Here is a 15,926-nt window from a genome sequence, read left to right as displayed (position 1 = left end):
TGGGCCTGGGCCGGTGTGGCTGGCGTGGGGGTGGGGGTGGGGGTGAGGGTCTGTGCTGACAGGCGTGTCCTCCCAGGCGCTGCTGGAGGAAATTGAGCGCCACGGGGAGAAGGTGGAGGAGTGCCAGAGGTTCGCGAAGCAGTACATCAACGCCATCAAGGTGAGGTGTCAGGCTCCCGCCACCCCCGGCCCAGGCTGGCCCCAAGCCCAGGCCTGGCTAGTGGGCTCGGGCAGGGCAAGCCAGTGGCTTACCTGTATTTCCCACAGGACTATGAGCTCCAGCTGGTCACATACAAGGCACAGCTTGAGCCGGTGGCCTCTCCTGCCAAGAAACCCAAGGTCCAGTCAGGGTCCGAGAGCGTCATCCAGGAGGTAAGGCTGAGGAACGTGGCTGGGGGTGGCTCATGGGGCTGGGGGCTGGAGCAGGGCTGACCCTGGTTGCCTCCTCTTCCCCGACCAGTACGTGGACCTACGTACACGCTACAGCGAGCTGACTACCCTGACGAGCCAGTACATCAAGTTCATCAGCGAGACTCTTCGTCGCATGGAGGAGGAGGAGGTACGGCCTTGGGAGGCGGGGGGTAGCCAGGTGCAGCTCCTGGGCATCCATTTGTCACCACGCAGCTCAGCCCCTACCCCCTGCTGCCTGATGCCACCAGCGCCCCTCCCTGAGCTCGGCCTGCCCCACTCGGCTGGCGCTGCACTGCTCCCCTGTGGTGGCTGGCACCTGCTCCTCCTCTGTGTCTGCACCTGACCGCCAGCTGCCCCACTGGCTCCTGCGGTGCTCCTCCTCTGGATTCCCCGTCGTCGCTCCTTGTGGCCACTGCTCTGGAAGAGCTGGGGTGCTGGGTTGTGGGGCCGGGCAGGGGTGTCATGAGGTGCCTTGGCCGCGTGGGGTGCCAGGCTGTGCTGTTGCTCCTGCGTCCGGGCTGGCCTGGCCATCTGGTCCACCTGCAGCCTCCACTGTGGTCAGGGCTGCAGGCTTTCTGCGTCTCTTCTGAGCTGGGCTCAGGTGTGCACTCTTGTCCCAGGGTGGCTGCCCCACCACTTTCCACCGGCTGCGGGATGGGACCCAGGTCACTTGCGTTCGTGGTGCACAGGCAGGGCTGTGGTGGCGGTGGTGGTGGCTCGCCGGCCCTGCGAGCCTCCTGCTTTGCTCTCTCTCTCTCTCTCCCTGTGTCTCATCGCCTGTCTGCGGGAAGAGGGGAGGACGCCCGAGCCTCCTTCCGGGGGCTGGTGAGCACTGTGGGGCCAGGCTGCGCTCGCTGCCCCGAGTGCCCTGGGCGGGTGCACGCTCCCTCCCTCGCCGGGCTGTGACCTCTGTCTTCCCTGATCCCCCATCGTGCTGTCCAGTGGCCTGTGGTGGTGCCGTGTCACGTGCGTGCCTGGCGGTGGCTCAGCACTCACCACCCTCTCTGGTTCTCTCCCTCTCTCTGCCGCGGCCACAGAGGCTGGCTGAGCAGCAGCGGGCAGAGGAGCGGGAGCGCCTGGCAGAGGTGGAGGCCGCGCTGGAGAAGCAGCGGCAGTTGGCGGAGACACACGCGCAGGCGAAGGCGCAGGCAGAACGGGAGGCGCAGGAGCTGCAGCGGCGCATGCAGGAGGAAGTGGTGCGCCGGGAAGAGGCAGCAGTGGATGCGCAGCAGCAGAAGCGTAGCATCCAGGAGGAGCTGCAGCACTTGAGGCAGAGCTCGGAGGCTGAGATCCAGGCTAAGGCCCGGCAGGCAGAGGAGGCTGAACGCAGCCGGCTGCGCATTGAGGAGGAGATCCGCGTGGTGCGTCTGCAGCTGGAAACCACCGAGCGCCATCGCAGTGGGGCTGAGGGTGAGCTGCAGGCCCTGCGTGCACGGGCAGAGGAGGCAGAGGCACAGAAGAGACAGGCGCAGGAGGAGGCGGAGCGCTTGCGGCGTCAGGTGCAAGATGAGACTCAGCGTAAGCGCCAGGCGGAGGCAGAGCTGGCCCTGCGTGTGAAGGCTGAGGCCGAGGCCGCTCGTGAGAAGCAGCGGGCTCTGCAGGCACTGGAGGAGCTGCGGCTGCAGGCAGAGGAAGCGGATCGGCGTCTGCGGCAGGCGGAGGCCGAGCGGGCCCGGCAGGTGCAGGTGGCTCTGGAGACCGCGCAGCGCAGTGCAGAGGTGGAATTGCAGAGCAAGCGTGCTTCTTTCGCGGAGAAGACAGCGCAGCTGGAGCGCACCCTGCAGGAAGAGCATGTGACTGTGACGCAGCTGCGCGAGGAAGCGGAGCGGCACGCACAGCAGCAGGCGGAGGCTGAGCGTGCCCGTGAGGAAGCAGAGCGGGAGCTGGAGCGCTGGCAGCTGAAGGCCAACGAAGCGCTGCGGCTGCGGCTGCAGGCCGAGGAGGTTGCGCAGCAGAAGAGCCTGGCGCAGGCGGAGGCAGAGAAGCAGAAGGAGGAGGCTGAGCGTGAGGCGCGGCGGCGTGGCAAGGCAGAGGAGCAGGCAGTGCGACAGCGGGAGCTGGCTGAGCAGGAGCTAGAAAAGCAGCGGCAACTGGCGGAGGGCACTGCGCAGCAGCGCCTCGCAGCAGAGCAGGAGCTCATCCGCCTGCGGGCTGAGACAGAGCAGGGGGAGCAGCAGCGACAGCTGCTAGAGGAGGAGCTAGGGCGGCTGCAGCGCGAAGCAGCCGAGGCCACGCAGAAGCGCCAAGAACTGGAGGCTGAGCTGGCCAAAGTGAGGGCGGAAATGGAGGTACTGTTGGCCAGCAAGGCACGGGCCGAGGAGGAGTCACGCTCCACCAGCGAGAAGTCCAAGCAGAGGCTGGAAGCCGAGGCCAGTCGGTTCCGCGAACTGGCAGAAGAGGCTGCCCGCCTGCGCGCCCTGGCCGAAGAGGCCAAGAGGCAGCGGCAGCTGGCGGAGGAGGATGCAGTGCGGCAGCGGGCAGAGGCAGAGCGGGTGCTTGCGGAGAAGCTGGCCGCCATCAGCGAGGCTACGCGGCTCAAGACAGAGGCAGAGATTGCGCTGAAGGAGAAGGAGGCCGAGAATGAGCGCCTGCGGAGGCTGGCAGAAGACGAAGCCTTCCAGCGACGGCGGCTGGAGGAGCAAGCAGCCCAGCACAAGGCTGACATTGAGGAGCGGCTGGCACAGCTGCGCAAGGCGTCAGAGAGTGAGCTGGAGCGGCAGAAGGGGCTAGTGGAGGACACGCTGCGGCAGCGGCGGCAGGTGGAGGAGGAGATTCTGTCCCTGAAAGCGAGTTTTGAGCGGGCGGCTGCAGGCAAGGCAGAGTTGGAGCTGGAGCTGACACGCATCCGCAGTAATGCGGAGGACACGCTGCGCAGCAAGGAGCAGGCGGAGCTAGAGGCCACTCGGCAGCGGCAGCTAGCTGCGGAGGAAGAACAACGGCGCCGGGAGGCAGAGGAGCGCGTGCAGAAGAGCCTGGCGGCGGAGGAGGAGGCAGCACGGCAGCGCAAAGCGGCACTGGAGGAGGTGGAGCGGCTCAAGGCCAAAGTGGAAGAGGCGCGGCGCCTGCGGGAGCGTGCAGAACAAGAGTCAGCGCGGCAGCTGCAGCTGGCCCAGGACGCAGCACAGAAGCGGCTGCACGCAGAGGAGAAGGCGCATGCGTTTGCAGTGCAGCAAAAGGAACAGGAGCTGAAGCAGACACTGCAGCAGGAGCAAAGTATGCTGGATCGGTTGCGCGCCGAGGCAGAGGCCGCGCGCAGGGCGGCGGAGGAGGCGGAGGAGGCACGAGAGCAGGCCGAGCGGGAGGCAGCGCAGTCCCTGCGGCAGGTGGAGGAGGCGGAGCGACTGAAGCAGTTGGCGGAGGAGCAGGCGCAGGCCCGGGCGCAGGCGCAGGCTGCCGCGGAGAAGCTGCGCAAGGAAGCCGAGCAGGAGGCGGCGCGGCGGGCGCAGGCAGAGCAGGCAGCCCTGAGGCAGAAGCAGGCGGCCGACGCGGAGATGGAGAAGCACAAGAAGTTCGCGGAGCAGACGTTGCGGCAGAAGGCGCAAGTGGAACAGGAGCTGACGACGCTGAGATTGCAGCTGGAGGAGACTGACCACCAGAAAAGCATCCTGGACGAGGAGCTGCAGCGGCTGAAGGCGGAGGTGACGGAGGCCGCCCGCCAGCGCAGCCAGGTGGAGGAGGAGCTCTTCTCCGTGCGCGTGCAGATGGAGGAGCTGGGCAAACTCAAGGCTCGTATTGAGGCAGAGAACCGTGCTCTCATCCTGCGTGACAAGGACAACACGCAGCGCTTCTTGGAGGAGGAGGCTGAGAAGATGAAGCAGGTGGCAGAGGAGGCTGCGCGGCTGAGTGTGGCCGCCCAGGAGGCAGCTCGGCTGCGGCAGCTGGCAGAGGAGGACCTGGCGCAGCAGCGGGCTCTGGCTGAGAAGATGCTCAAGGAGAAGATGCAGGCGGTGCAGGAGGCCACACGGCTCAAGGCCGAGGCGGAGCTGCTTCAGCAGCAGAAGGAGCTCGCACAGGAGCAGGCCCGTCGGCTGCGGGAAGACAAGGAGCAGATGGAGCAGCAGCTTGCACAGGAGACTCAGGGCTTCCAGCGCACCCTGGAGGCCGAGCGGCAGCGGCAGCTAGAGATGAGCGCCGAGGCTGAGCGCCTGAAGCTGCGTGTGGCTGAGATGAGCCGGGCCCAGGCCCGTGCGGAGGAGGACGCCCAGCGTTTCCGGAAGCAGGCAGAGGAGATAGGTGAGAAGCTGCACCGCACAGAGCTCGCCACGCAGGAGAAGGTGACGCTGGTGCAGACGCTGGAGATCCAGCGGCAGCAAAGCGACCAAGATGCTGAGCGCCTGCGGGAAGCCATTGCCGAGTTGGAGCGCGAGAAGGAGAAGCTCAAGCAAGAAGCCAGGTTACTACAGCTCAAGTCGGAGGAGGTATTGGCCCCTCATGCTTGCGGGCTGGCCGGGTGGGGGGCCCCTGGGCTGAGGTCCTTGACCCCCCCCTTCTGCTCCACAGATGCAGACGGTGCAGCAGGAGCAGCTGTTGCAGGAGACGCAGGCCCTGCAGCAGACCTTCCTCTCCGAGAAGGACAGCCTGCTGCAGCGGGAGCGCCTCATCGAGCAGGAGAAGGCCAAGCTGGAGCAGCTGTTCCAGGATGAGGTGGCCAAGGCGCAGAAGCTGCGTGAGGAGCAGCAGCGGCAACAGCAGCAGGTGGAGCAAGAGAAGCAGCAGCTGGTGGCCAGCATGGAGGAGGCGCGCCGGCAGCAGCGGGAAGCTGAGGAGGGCGTGCGGCGTAAGCAGGAGGAGCTGCAGCGGCTGGAGCAGCAGCGGCAGGCGCAGGAGAAGCTGCTGGCCGAGGAGAACCAGAGGCTGCGCGAGAGGCTGCAGCGGCTGGAGGAGGAGCACCGGGCTGCGCTGGCACGTTCGGAGGAGATTGCCGCCTCGCAGGCCGCAGCCACCAAAGCCCTGCCCAACGGCAGGGAGGTGCCCGATGGCCCAGCCCCAGAGGTGGAGCCTCAGTATGCCTTTGATGGCCTGCGGCAGAAGGTGCCGGCCCAGCGGCTGCAGGATGTGGGGGTCTTGAGTGCGGAGGAGCTGCAGCGGCTGGCGCAGGGCCGCGCCACAGTGGCGGAGCTGGCGCAGCGCGAAGATGTGCGCCGCTACCTGCAGGGACACAGCAGCGTGGCGGGGCTGCTGCTGAAGCCGGCCAATGAGAAGCTGAGTGTGTATACTGCCATGAAGAAGCAGCTGCTGAGCCCCGGCACCGCTCTCATCCTGCTCGAGGCCCAGGCGGCCTCAGGCTTCCTCCTGGACCCCGTGCGCAACCGGCGGCTGACTGTCAATGAGGCTGTGAAGGAGGGCGTGGTGGGCCCCGAGCTGCACCACAAGCTGCTGTCGGCCGAGCGTGCAGTCACGGGCTATAAGGACCCCTACACCGGGGAGCAGATCTCCCTCTTCCAGGCCATGAAGAAGGGCCTGATTGTCAGGGATCACGGCATCCGCCTGCTGGAGGCCCAGATCGCCACGGGCGGCATCATCGACCCCGTGCACAGCCACCGGCTGCCCGTGCACGTGGCCTACCAGCGCGGCTACTTCGACGAGGAGATGAACCGCGTCCTGGAGGACCCAGGCGACGACACCAAGGGCTTCTTTGACCCCAACACGCACGAGAACCTCACCTACCTGCAGCTGCTGGAGCGCTGTGTGGAGGACCCCGAGACCGGTCTGCGCCTGCTGCCACTCACAGATCAGGCTGCCAGGGGTGGTGAGCTGGTCTACACGGACTCGGAGGCCCGGGACGTGTTTGAGAAAGCCACCGTGTCTGCACCATTTGGCAGGTTCCAGGGCAGAACAGTGACCATTTGGGAGCTCATCAACTCCGAATACTTCACGGCAGAGCAGCGGCGGGACCTGCTACGGCAGTTCCGCACAGGCAAGGTCACTGTAGAGAAGATCATCAAGATCGTCATCACCGTGGTTGAGGAGCATGAGCAGAAGGGGCAGCTTTGCTTTGAGGGCCTGCGCGCCTTGGTGCCCGCCGCCACGCTGCTGGAGAGCGGGGTCATCGACCATGACCTCTACCAGCAGCTGCAACGGGGCAAGCGCTCCGTGCGCGAGGTTGCTGACATGGACGCTGTGCGACGCGCCCTTCGGGGCACCAACGTCATTGCAGGTGTGTGGCTGGAGGAGGCAGGGCAGAAGGTGAGTATCTATGAGGCCCTCAAGAAAGACTTGCTGCAGCCAGAGGTGGCGGTGGCCCTGCTGGAGGCTCAGGCCGGCACCGGGCACGTCATTGACCCTTCCACAAGTGCCCGGCTGACCGTGGATGAGGCTGTGCGTGCCGGTCTGGTGGGGCCTGAGCTGCACGAGAAGCTGCTGTCAGCTGAGAAGGCCGTGACGGGCTACAAGGACCCATACTCAGGGCAGAGTGTCTCCCTGTTCCAGGCCCTGAAGAAGGGTCTCATCCCCAGGGAGCAGGGTCTGCGTCTGCTGGATGCCCAGCTGTCCACAGGGGGCATCGTGGACCCCATCAAGAGCCACCGTGTGCCCCTAGACGTTGCCTACACCCGGGGCTACCTGGACAAGGAGACCAACAAAGCCCTGTCAGTGCCCAGGGATGACGCCAAGACCTACTTTGACCCCAGGACACAGGAGCCAGTCACCTACAGCCAGCTCCAGCAGCAGTGCCGGCCAGACCCCCTGACGGGGCTGAGCCTGCTGCCTCTCTCAGAGAAGGCCGCCCGGGCCCGGCAGGAGGAGGTTTACTCTGAGCTCCAGGCTCGTGAGGCCTTCCAGAAGGCCACGGTGGAGGTCCCTGTGGGCAGCTTCCAGGGCAGGACAGTGACTATCTGGGAGCTCATCAGCTCCGAGTACTTCACGGAGGAGCAGCGGCTTGAGCTGCTGCGGCAGTTCCGCACGGGCAAGGTCACCGTGGAGAAGGTCATCAAGATCCTCATCACCATCGTGGAGGAGGTGGAGACGACACGGCAGCAGAGGCTGTCCTTCAGCGGCCTCCGCGCTCCAGTGCCGGCCAGCGAGCTCCTGGCCTCCGGGGTCCTCAACAAGGCACAATTTGAGCAGCTCAAGGATGGCAAGACGTCAGTTAAGGACCTGTCAGAGGTGGACTCCGTGCGGACGCTCCTCCGGGGCAGTGGCTGCCTCGCTGGCGTCTACCTGGAGGACTCCAAGGAGAAGGTGACCATCTACGAGGCCATGCGGCGCGGCCTGCTCAGGCCCAGCACGGCCACACTGCTGCTGGAGGCCCAGGCGGCCACTGGCTTCCTGGTGGACCCTGTGCGGAACCAGCGTCTGTATGTCCACGAGGCAGTGAAAGCAGGCGTGGTGGGCCCTGAGCTGCATGAAAAGCTGCTGTCGGCAGAGAAGGCCGTGACGGGCTACAAGGATCCGTACTCGGGCAGCACCATCTCCCTCTTCCAGGCCATGAAGAAGGGCCTGATCGTCAGGGACCACGGCATCCGCCTGCTGGAGGCCCAGATTGCCACGGGCGGCATCATCGACCCCGTGCACAGCCACCGGCTGCCCGTGCACGTGGCCTACCAGCGCGGCTACTTCGACGAGGAGATGAACCGCATCCTGGCGGACCCAAGCGACGACACCAAGGGCTTCTTCGACCCCAACACGCACGAGAACCTCACCTACCTGCAGCTGCTGGAGCGCTGTGTGGAGGACCCCGAGACTGGCCTGCGCCTGCTGCCACTGAAGGGGGCGGAGAAGGGGGAGGCAGTTGAAACCACACAGGTGTACACAGAGGAGGAGACCCGGAGGGCGTTCGAGGAGACACAGATTGACATCCCCAGTGGTGGCAGCCAGGGCAGCTCCAGCATGTCCCTGTGGGAGGTCATGCAGTCAGACCTGATTCCCAAGGAGCAGAGGGCCCGGCTGATGGCCGACTTCCAGGCGGGCCGGGTGACCAAGGAACGCATGATCATCATCGTCATCGAGATCATCGAGAAGACTGAGGTCATCCGCCAGCAGAACCTGGCTTCCTACGACTACGTGCGCCGTCGCCTCACTGCCGAGGACCTGTACGAGGCGAGGGTCCTCTCCCGCGAGACCTACAGCCTACTCAGGGAGGGCACCAGGAGCCTCCGCGAGGTGCTCGAGGCGGAGTCCGCCTGGCGCTACCTCTACGGCACAGGCTGTGTGGCTGGCGTCTATCTGCCTAGCTCCCAGCAGACGCTGACCATCTACCAGGCCCTCAAGAGGGGACTGCTGAGTGCCGAGGTGGCCCGCTTGCTGCTGGAGGCACAGGCGGCCACGGGTTTCCTGCTGGACCCGGTGAAGGGCGAACGGCTGACAGTGGATGAGGCCGTGCGGAAGGGCCTGGTGGGCCCCGAGCTACACGACCGGCTGCTGTCAGCGGAGCGTGCTGTGACCGGCTACCGCGACCCCTACACAGAGCAGACCATCTCGCTCTTCCAGGCCATGAAGAAGGACCTGATCCCTGCGGACGAGGCCCTGCGGCTGCTGGACGCCCAGCTGGCCACAGGCGGCATCGTGGACCCGCGCCTGGGCTTCCATCTCCCGCTGGAGGTGGCCTACCAGCGTGGCTACCTCAACAAGGACACGCACGACCAGCTGTCGGAGCCCAGCGAGGTCCGCAGTTATGTGGACCCCTCCACGGACGAGCGCCTCAGCTACACGCAGCTGCTCCGGCGGTGCCGCCGTGACGAGCACAGCGGCCAGCTGCTCCTGCCGCTCTCGGACACCCGCAAGCTGACCTTCCGTGGGCTGCGCAAGCAGATCACAGTGGAGGAGCTGGTGCGCTCGCAGGTCTTGGACGAGGCCACTGCGCAGCAGCTGCAGGAGGGCCTGGCCTCCGTGGAGGAGGTCACCAAGAACCTGCAGAGGTTTCTCGAGGGCACCAGCTGCATCGCCGGCGTGTTTGTCGATGCCACCAAGGAGCGGCTGTCCGTGTACCAGGCTATGAAGAAGGGCATCATCCGCCCGGGCACGGCCTTCGAGCTCCTGGAGGCCCAGGCAGCCACTGGCTACGTCATCGACCCCATCAAGGGGCTCAAGCTGACTGTGGAGGAGGCCGTGCGCATGGGAATTGTGGGCCCCGAGTTCAAGGACAAGTTGCTGTCGGCCGAGCGTGCAGTCACCGGCTACAAGGATCCCTACTCTGGGAAGCTCATCTCCCTCTTCCAGGCCATGAAGAAGGGCCTGATCCTGAAGGACCACGGCATCCGCCTGCTGGAGGCCCAGATCGCCACGGGCGGCATCATCGACCCCGAGGAGAGCCACCGGCTGCCCGTGGAGGTGGCCTACAAGCGCGGCCTCTTCGACGAGGAGATGAACGAGATCCTGACTGATCCCTCAGACGACACCAAGGGCTTCTTCGACCCCAACACAGAAGAGAACCTCACCTACTTGCAGCTGATGGAGCGCTGCGTCACCGACCCCCAGACAGGCTTGTGCCTCTTGCCACTGAAGGAGAAGAAGCGAGAGCGGAAGACGTCCTCCAAGTCCTCGGTGCGCAAGCGCCGTGTGGTGATCGTGGACCCCGAGACGGGCAAGGAGATGTCAGTGTACGAGGCCTACCGCAAGGGCCTCATTGACCACCAGACCTACCTGGAGCTGTCTGAGCAGGAGTGTGAGTGGGAGGAGATCACCATCTCCTCCTCGGACGGCGTGGTCAAGTCCATGATCATCGACCGCCGCTCCGGCCGCCAGTATGACATCGACGAGGCCATCGCCAAGAACCTCATCGACCGCTCCGTGCTGGACCAGTACCGCGCCGGCACGCTCTCCATCACTGAGTTTGCCGACATGCTCTCAGGCAATGCCAGCGGCTTCCGCTCCCGCTCGTCCTCCGTGGGGTCCTCTTCCTCCTACCCCATCAGCCCTGCCGTCTCCAGGACCCAGCTGGCCTCCTGGTCCGACCCCACGGAGGAGACAGGCCCCGTGGCCGGCATCCTGGACACGGAGACGCTGGAGAAGGTGTCCATCACAGAGGCCATGCACCGCAACCTGGTGGACAACATCACGGGGCAGCGGCTGCTGGAGGCTCAGGCCTGCACTGGCGGCATCATCGACCCCAGCACTGGTGACCGCCTCCCCGTCGCCGACGCCGTCGACAAGGGCCTGGTGGACAGGATCATGGTGGATCGCATCAACCTGGCCCAGAAGGCCTTCGGTGGCTTTGAGGACCCGCGCACCAAGACCAAGATGTCAGCCGCCCAGGCCCTGAAGAAGGGCTGGCTCTACTATGAGGCAGGCCAGCGCTTCCTGGAGGTGCAGTACCTGACCGGCGGTCTGATTGAGCCCGACGCGCCCGGCCGCGTGCCCCTCGATGAGGCCCTGCAGCGTGGCACGGTGGACGCCCGCACTGCCCAGAAGCTGCGGGACGTGGGCGCGTACTCCAAGTACCTCACCTGCCCCAAGACCAAGCTCAAGATCTCCTACAAGGACGCGCTGGACCGCAGCATGGTGGAGGAGGGCACGGGGCTGCGGCTGCTGGAGGCCTCTGCCCAGTCCAGCAAGGGCTACTACAGCCCCTACAGCATCAGCGGCTCCGGCTCCACCGCCGGCTCCCGCACTGGCTCGCGCACTGGCTCCCGGGCTGGTTCCCGCCGCGGCAGCTTTGACGCCACTGGCTCCAGCTTCTCCATGACCTTCTCTTCTTCCTCCTACTCCTCCTCAGGCTATGGCCGCCGCTACGCCTCGGGGCATACAACCTCCCCAGGGGGCCCAGAGTCCGCCAAGGCCTGATGCCCGCCTGCCCCTCGCCCTTCCGCTCTGCATGTGGCCAGGCTCCCCACCCAGGCGCTGGGTCTTTCTCTCTTGAATGTTTAAAGGTGTCTTCCTCCTAAGCGGTGCCTCGAGTTTAACCAAAAAGACCAGACTAATATATTCACGTGTGTGCTGTCCAGACAGCCAGTGTCTTGGGGGAGAGGGCTGGTCCAGCTCCACTGACCACCTCACCCCCTGGCCCTTCCTTTTCTCTACCTGCCACTCACCACAGCCAGGTGCCTTGGAGGTCCGGAGCCGGGTCCCCAACCCAGCCCTCCCACCTGCCCAGGGAGGGTTCTCTCTGGGCGAGGTCTCCCCGCCCAGCGGCTGACCCCACCGGCTCTAGCTGCCCTGGGCAGCGGGGCACCCATCCCGAGCGGGGCCCTCGGGGCCGGCATTTTCTCCTGTTTCCAGGACTGACCTGCTGGCCCAGTGGGCCTCGTGTGGAGGGAGGGGGTTCCTGGGTCAGCCATCTCTCTGAGCCTGTCCAGAGAAGTCCCTTCCCCACGGGAAGGTGAGGTTCCAGTCTGCAGATCAGCTGGATGGGGCTTTGTCCCCTGCCTCCAGCCCCTGACCCTCCCTCCTGAGACCCCAGGCCTCTGGCTTCTGCCTATCAGCCTCAGCTCCTAGTAAGTGCCTTCTGTGTTCCCCTTCACACCCAGGCCCTGAGGACCCAGGCCTGGGGTGGGAGACAGGCCCTCCTGGTGAATTCGGGGCTGCCAGCTGTGGCTGGGGGTGGCTGGGCCTTCTATAGGCTCTTCTCAACCCCTGGCCCCTCAAGCCTCTGAGGTCCTGCCCAGGGTGCCCACCCGCCTGCTTCTCCCAGGGAGCCATGGCCTTTTGTTGGGCCCAGAGATACCGGCGGGACCGTCTGTTGAGTCAGGCAGCTCAGCCTGGTGCCACCCCTCCTGCTCCACCCAACTCCTGGCCTCGGTGGCTTTCCTCCCTGCCTCCACCCTCTGAGCTTTGCATGTTCCACTAACCTGGGCGGGCGGCAGGTGGTGGCGCCCAGCTTCCAGCTGCCTCAGGGCGCAACACTAACCTGACCATGGGCGGGCCTGCGGTATCCGCCTCAATAAAGCAATTCCACCCTCCTGTGGGTCTCGTGCTCTTTTGTCCTGGGGTCAGGTGTACACTGGGGTACCATCGACGCTGCAGGCCTGGGCTCGGGGCTGGGCCACTGCGTCCTGGCTGGGGCGGAGGAGCCACGCTTCAGCAAAGACGCTGGCCTGAGGCCACATGTCTCAGGTAGGAGTAGTCCAGACTGCGGGGCCCTGAGCAGAAGACGAGGTGGCGGGCAGGGCGGGGACCAGGTGAGCTCCCACATCGTCCCCCGCTGTCCATGCAGGTGGCGACCTGTCACTGCTCAGCCCCGTAGGCTGGGTTTGTGATTGGCCCTTACCTGTGAGGGTTTCACATGCTCCTGTACCAGGTGGTCACTGGCTGCATCCCCTGTGTGGAACTAAGTTAGTTCCTGCCAGCTAGGGGGACCCTCCTAGGACGGGTACAGTCAAGAGCTTCAGCGCCCCGCGCCCTGGACCCCCACACACAGGTCATTCCAGCTTCTGCAGGATCCTTCCTCAGGAGACGAGGTCAGTGTCCTGGGAACCCATCTGTATCAGCTGGCGTGGTACGTGGCTTCAGCTGGCGTGGTACGTGGCTTCAGCTGGCGTGGTACGTGGCTGCATTCGGCTTCAGTGGGGTTTTTTTGCTTTTTAACACGATGCATTTCATGGTGGGCGATTTACGAGCGCACCCCGCTGGGTGTTGAGCAGTTTTTGACCAAAAACCGTTTGACTCCTGTGACCCCCCTCCCTGTTCACCTGATCTCACCCTGGAAGACTTTATTTTTTACTTCCCTGAGGAAAAAAGTCCTCAAAGGGAAATGTTTTGCTCATGTAGAAGAGAGGGAACAGAACGGCAGAAGCTCTACTTAAATAAGACATCTGCAGATTCAAAAAGCTGCTTTCACAGTAGGAAAAAGTCTCAGAGGTGTACTGCATCAAATGTACTTTGAAGGTGACTGGAGTTTAAACATGTAAGGATAAATACACAATTTTAATAATTCTGGGTTTGGAGGGTTCCCCCTCGTATACTGAGCTAATGGTCTTCCAAGTGTGACCCCCCAGACCACCAGCACCAGGACCACCTGGGAGTTTGGGGCTCACACATTCCCGGCCCCAGCCCAGACCTGTTGAACCAGAAATTCTGAGTCTGGGCCCCGCAACCCTGTTCCACACGCTCTGCGGGGGAAGGAGGTCTCCAGGGGCTGCCTTCTGAACTGCCACCATCTGCAGTCCCCTTGCCGGCCACCCGTCTGTCCTGTCTCCAGGCTCCGTGTTCCCACACGTCCCACAGACCCTGTGGGTCAGGCTGTCTGGCTGCTGCGCAGGCCGGGGGTGTAAACGTTTAACAGGCTAATTTCCTTAGTTCTGGCATCGGGGAGCCCGCGGGCAGACCACTGGCAGACTCGGCCTCTCCTTGGTAGGTAGGTGGCCGTCTCCCGGCGGTGTCCTTACGTGATCATCCCTCTGCGTCTGTCCTGATCTCCTCTTCTGATAAGGACACCGGTCACTTTGGAGCGGGGCCCCACACTAATGACCTGGTTTTACCTTAGTCGCCTCTGTGCCAGCCCCATCTCCAAACACAGCTGCATTCTGAGGTCCCAGAGACCAGGACTTCGGCACTGACTTTGGGGGATACAGTCCAGCCTTTCATACCCCTGTGCTCATTGTGTCCCCCTCCCCGTGTGCTGCCCGGGGCCACCACGCACCAGTCCCAGGGCACTGCCGGCTGGCCAGCAGGCACTGTACCCCCAAATCCCAGCGGCGGGGGGGTGCCTCCCCAGGCCACAGGCACCCCCGTCTCAGGTCGGCTCCCCAGAAGTGGAGCCCGAGATGGCGATGCAAGTACATCGGGGCCGTGGGGGGGCCTGCTGCCAGGAAAGGGCGTGAGAAAGGCAGGGGGAGCGGGGCGAGCAGCTGGGCAAAGATGCGGTTTCAGCCGAGGGCCAGCTGTAGCCTGACACCGCGGGTCTCAGCAGCAGGAGCTGCACTTTGAGGTTCCTTCTCCAGTGACGGGGTCTGGCCGATCGCCCGCCCTGAACGCAGGCCGCCCTGACTGAGGCAGCTCTGTCTGCCAGGGACGGTCCTCCAGCCAGAAGTGTTGGGGTGAGTGCGCATCTGGGGGACACCGCCCCCCCAAGAGGGATTGAAGTGTATGACCAGAAGCCCCTGTGTTGACGGTGACAGCTCCGTGGGAGCAGCCACGTGACAGACCTGGGTGACCCAAAAAGCCTCCCACTCTAACTGTCCCAGGTGAGGCCTGACAAACACCTTCACATTTAGATCCCAGGTCTCAGAAAGAAAAGCAGGTCTTTGCGTGAAAAGGAGCTTCCCCACTGTGGCTGACACCGCCCCCACCCCCGCAGTTCGCCGACCCTAGACACCGAAGCCTCGGGCTTCGACAGAACCTCGGGCAGGACACAGGGACCTGGGCCCACACTGGCAGAGACTGTGTGTGAGGTCTGGTCCTCGGCAGGCTGCGCCCCATGAAAGCTGGGCTGGAATGTCCCCGTTGGCAAATGGCGACAGAAAGGAAACATGCGATTCCTTTTGGGCCCCACAGGAAAAAGCTGCCACCGGGCGTCTGGTCCCAGGTCTTCCCCGTGTGTTCTGGGAAAGCACAGGGAAGTGGGAAGCACCGTGCCGGCTTCCCTGCAGAGCAATCACGTCAACACGGTGTCCACGTGGCCCCGGGGCCTGGGGCCTGGCGGGAGCCGCTCTCGGGAGGCCTTGCCCGCAACGCCAGAGCAGGTTTTCAGAGAGAAAGACCCAGGCTCTCAAAGGCGGTCTCAGTTCAAAATCGTAAGACAATGGAAAACAAGCCATTGTCAGCAAGTCAGCATAAACAAAGGCAGAATCAGAAACCAAAAGGCTTAGGATGTCAGCATTGCTCAGTACACGAGGAACGTATACCAGGCACGCATACTAAGTCTGTTGGAGAGAAAATGTAGGATACTGGGAGATGAAAGACTAAAGACACCAAGAAGATTGTAAAGTAGGGTTTCTGGGTGTGAAAACTATGTGCAGATATAGTGGGTCAAGGGCGGACTGGACACAGCTGGGGGGCAGCACATTGGCAGGTGGTCTGAGAGACTCCGGAGACATAAGGTGGGAAATGGGAAAGACGATAGGGCACGAATAACAAAATAGCCTGACACTGGTCTGCCTGGACTTCAGGAGAAAATCCTGGAGGAAATGGAAAGAGCTCGTTTTTGAAGAAAGACCAGCTGATAATTGTTTCCCAAATTCCTAAAAAATGTGAATCATTATGTCCAAGAAGCACAATAAAACCCAACAGTGGGGGGAAGGAAACACCCATATCAAAAACACGTTTTAGCAAAATCGTAGAAAACCAAAGAGAATGAAATAGGATTTTAAAGCAGAGAGAAAATACAGGTTACCTCCTGAGGAATGACATTTACGCTGTAGCAGGCACCTCGTTAGCAAATGCGAAAGCTTCTTAAACTGGGTCCACTTGAAAGTGGGGTCCGTGTGTCAGGAGTGTGGGTGTCGCCCTGGACCTCCTGCAAACACAGAATTCTGAGCCCCGCCATGGGCCCCTGGCTCAGAATCTGCACCATAGCAACACACATGCGCACATTAATGTTTTAAAACAAACTTTAAAGTTTAGAATATTTTAAGGTTTACAGAAAAATAGTGTAGGTAATAGAGAGCTCCCATGTACCCCACTCTCCCACTGACACACGGCAC

The 15,926-nt window shown here is 63.5% G+C and overlaps 1 protein-coding gene across 17 annotated transcripts in view; it reads left to right on the top strand.

Moving 5' to 3' along the window:
• Positions 1-12,246, top strand: part of PLEC (plectin) — a 51,977-nt gene extending 39,731 nt beyond the window's left edge. For all 17 annotated transcript variants that reach the window (XM_037048759.1, XM_037048760.1, XM_037048769.1 and 14 more), the window contains 5 exons: positions 77-160; positions 268-372; positions 461-559; positions 1,449-4,829; positions 4,912-12,246. In XM_037048759.1, coding sequence (XP_036904654.1) covers positions 77-160; positions 268-372; positions 461-559; positions 1,449-4,829; positions 4,912-11,130 — 9,888 coding nt within the window. In that variant the 3' untranslated portion in view covers positions 11,131-12,246. The remainder of the gene's footprint in view (positions 1-76; positions 161-267; positions 373-460; positions 560-1,448; positions 4,830-4,911) is intronic.
• The last annotated feature ends 3,680 nt before the right edge of the window (positions 12,247-15,926 follow it).

This window comes from Sturnira hondurensis, unplaced genomic scaffold (genome assembly GCF_014824575.4).
Source record: "Sturnira hondurensis isolate 20B ecotype Veracruz unplaced genomic scaffold, ASM1482457v3 Scaffold0006413, whole genome shotgun sequence".
Taxonomy (NCBI): Eukaryota; Metazoa; Chordata; class Mammalia; order Chiroptera; family Phyllostomidae; genus Sturnira; species Sturnira hondurensis.
This window is presented reverse-complemented; position numbering and strand designations above follow the sequence as displayed.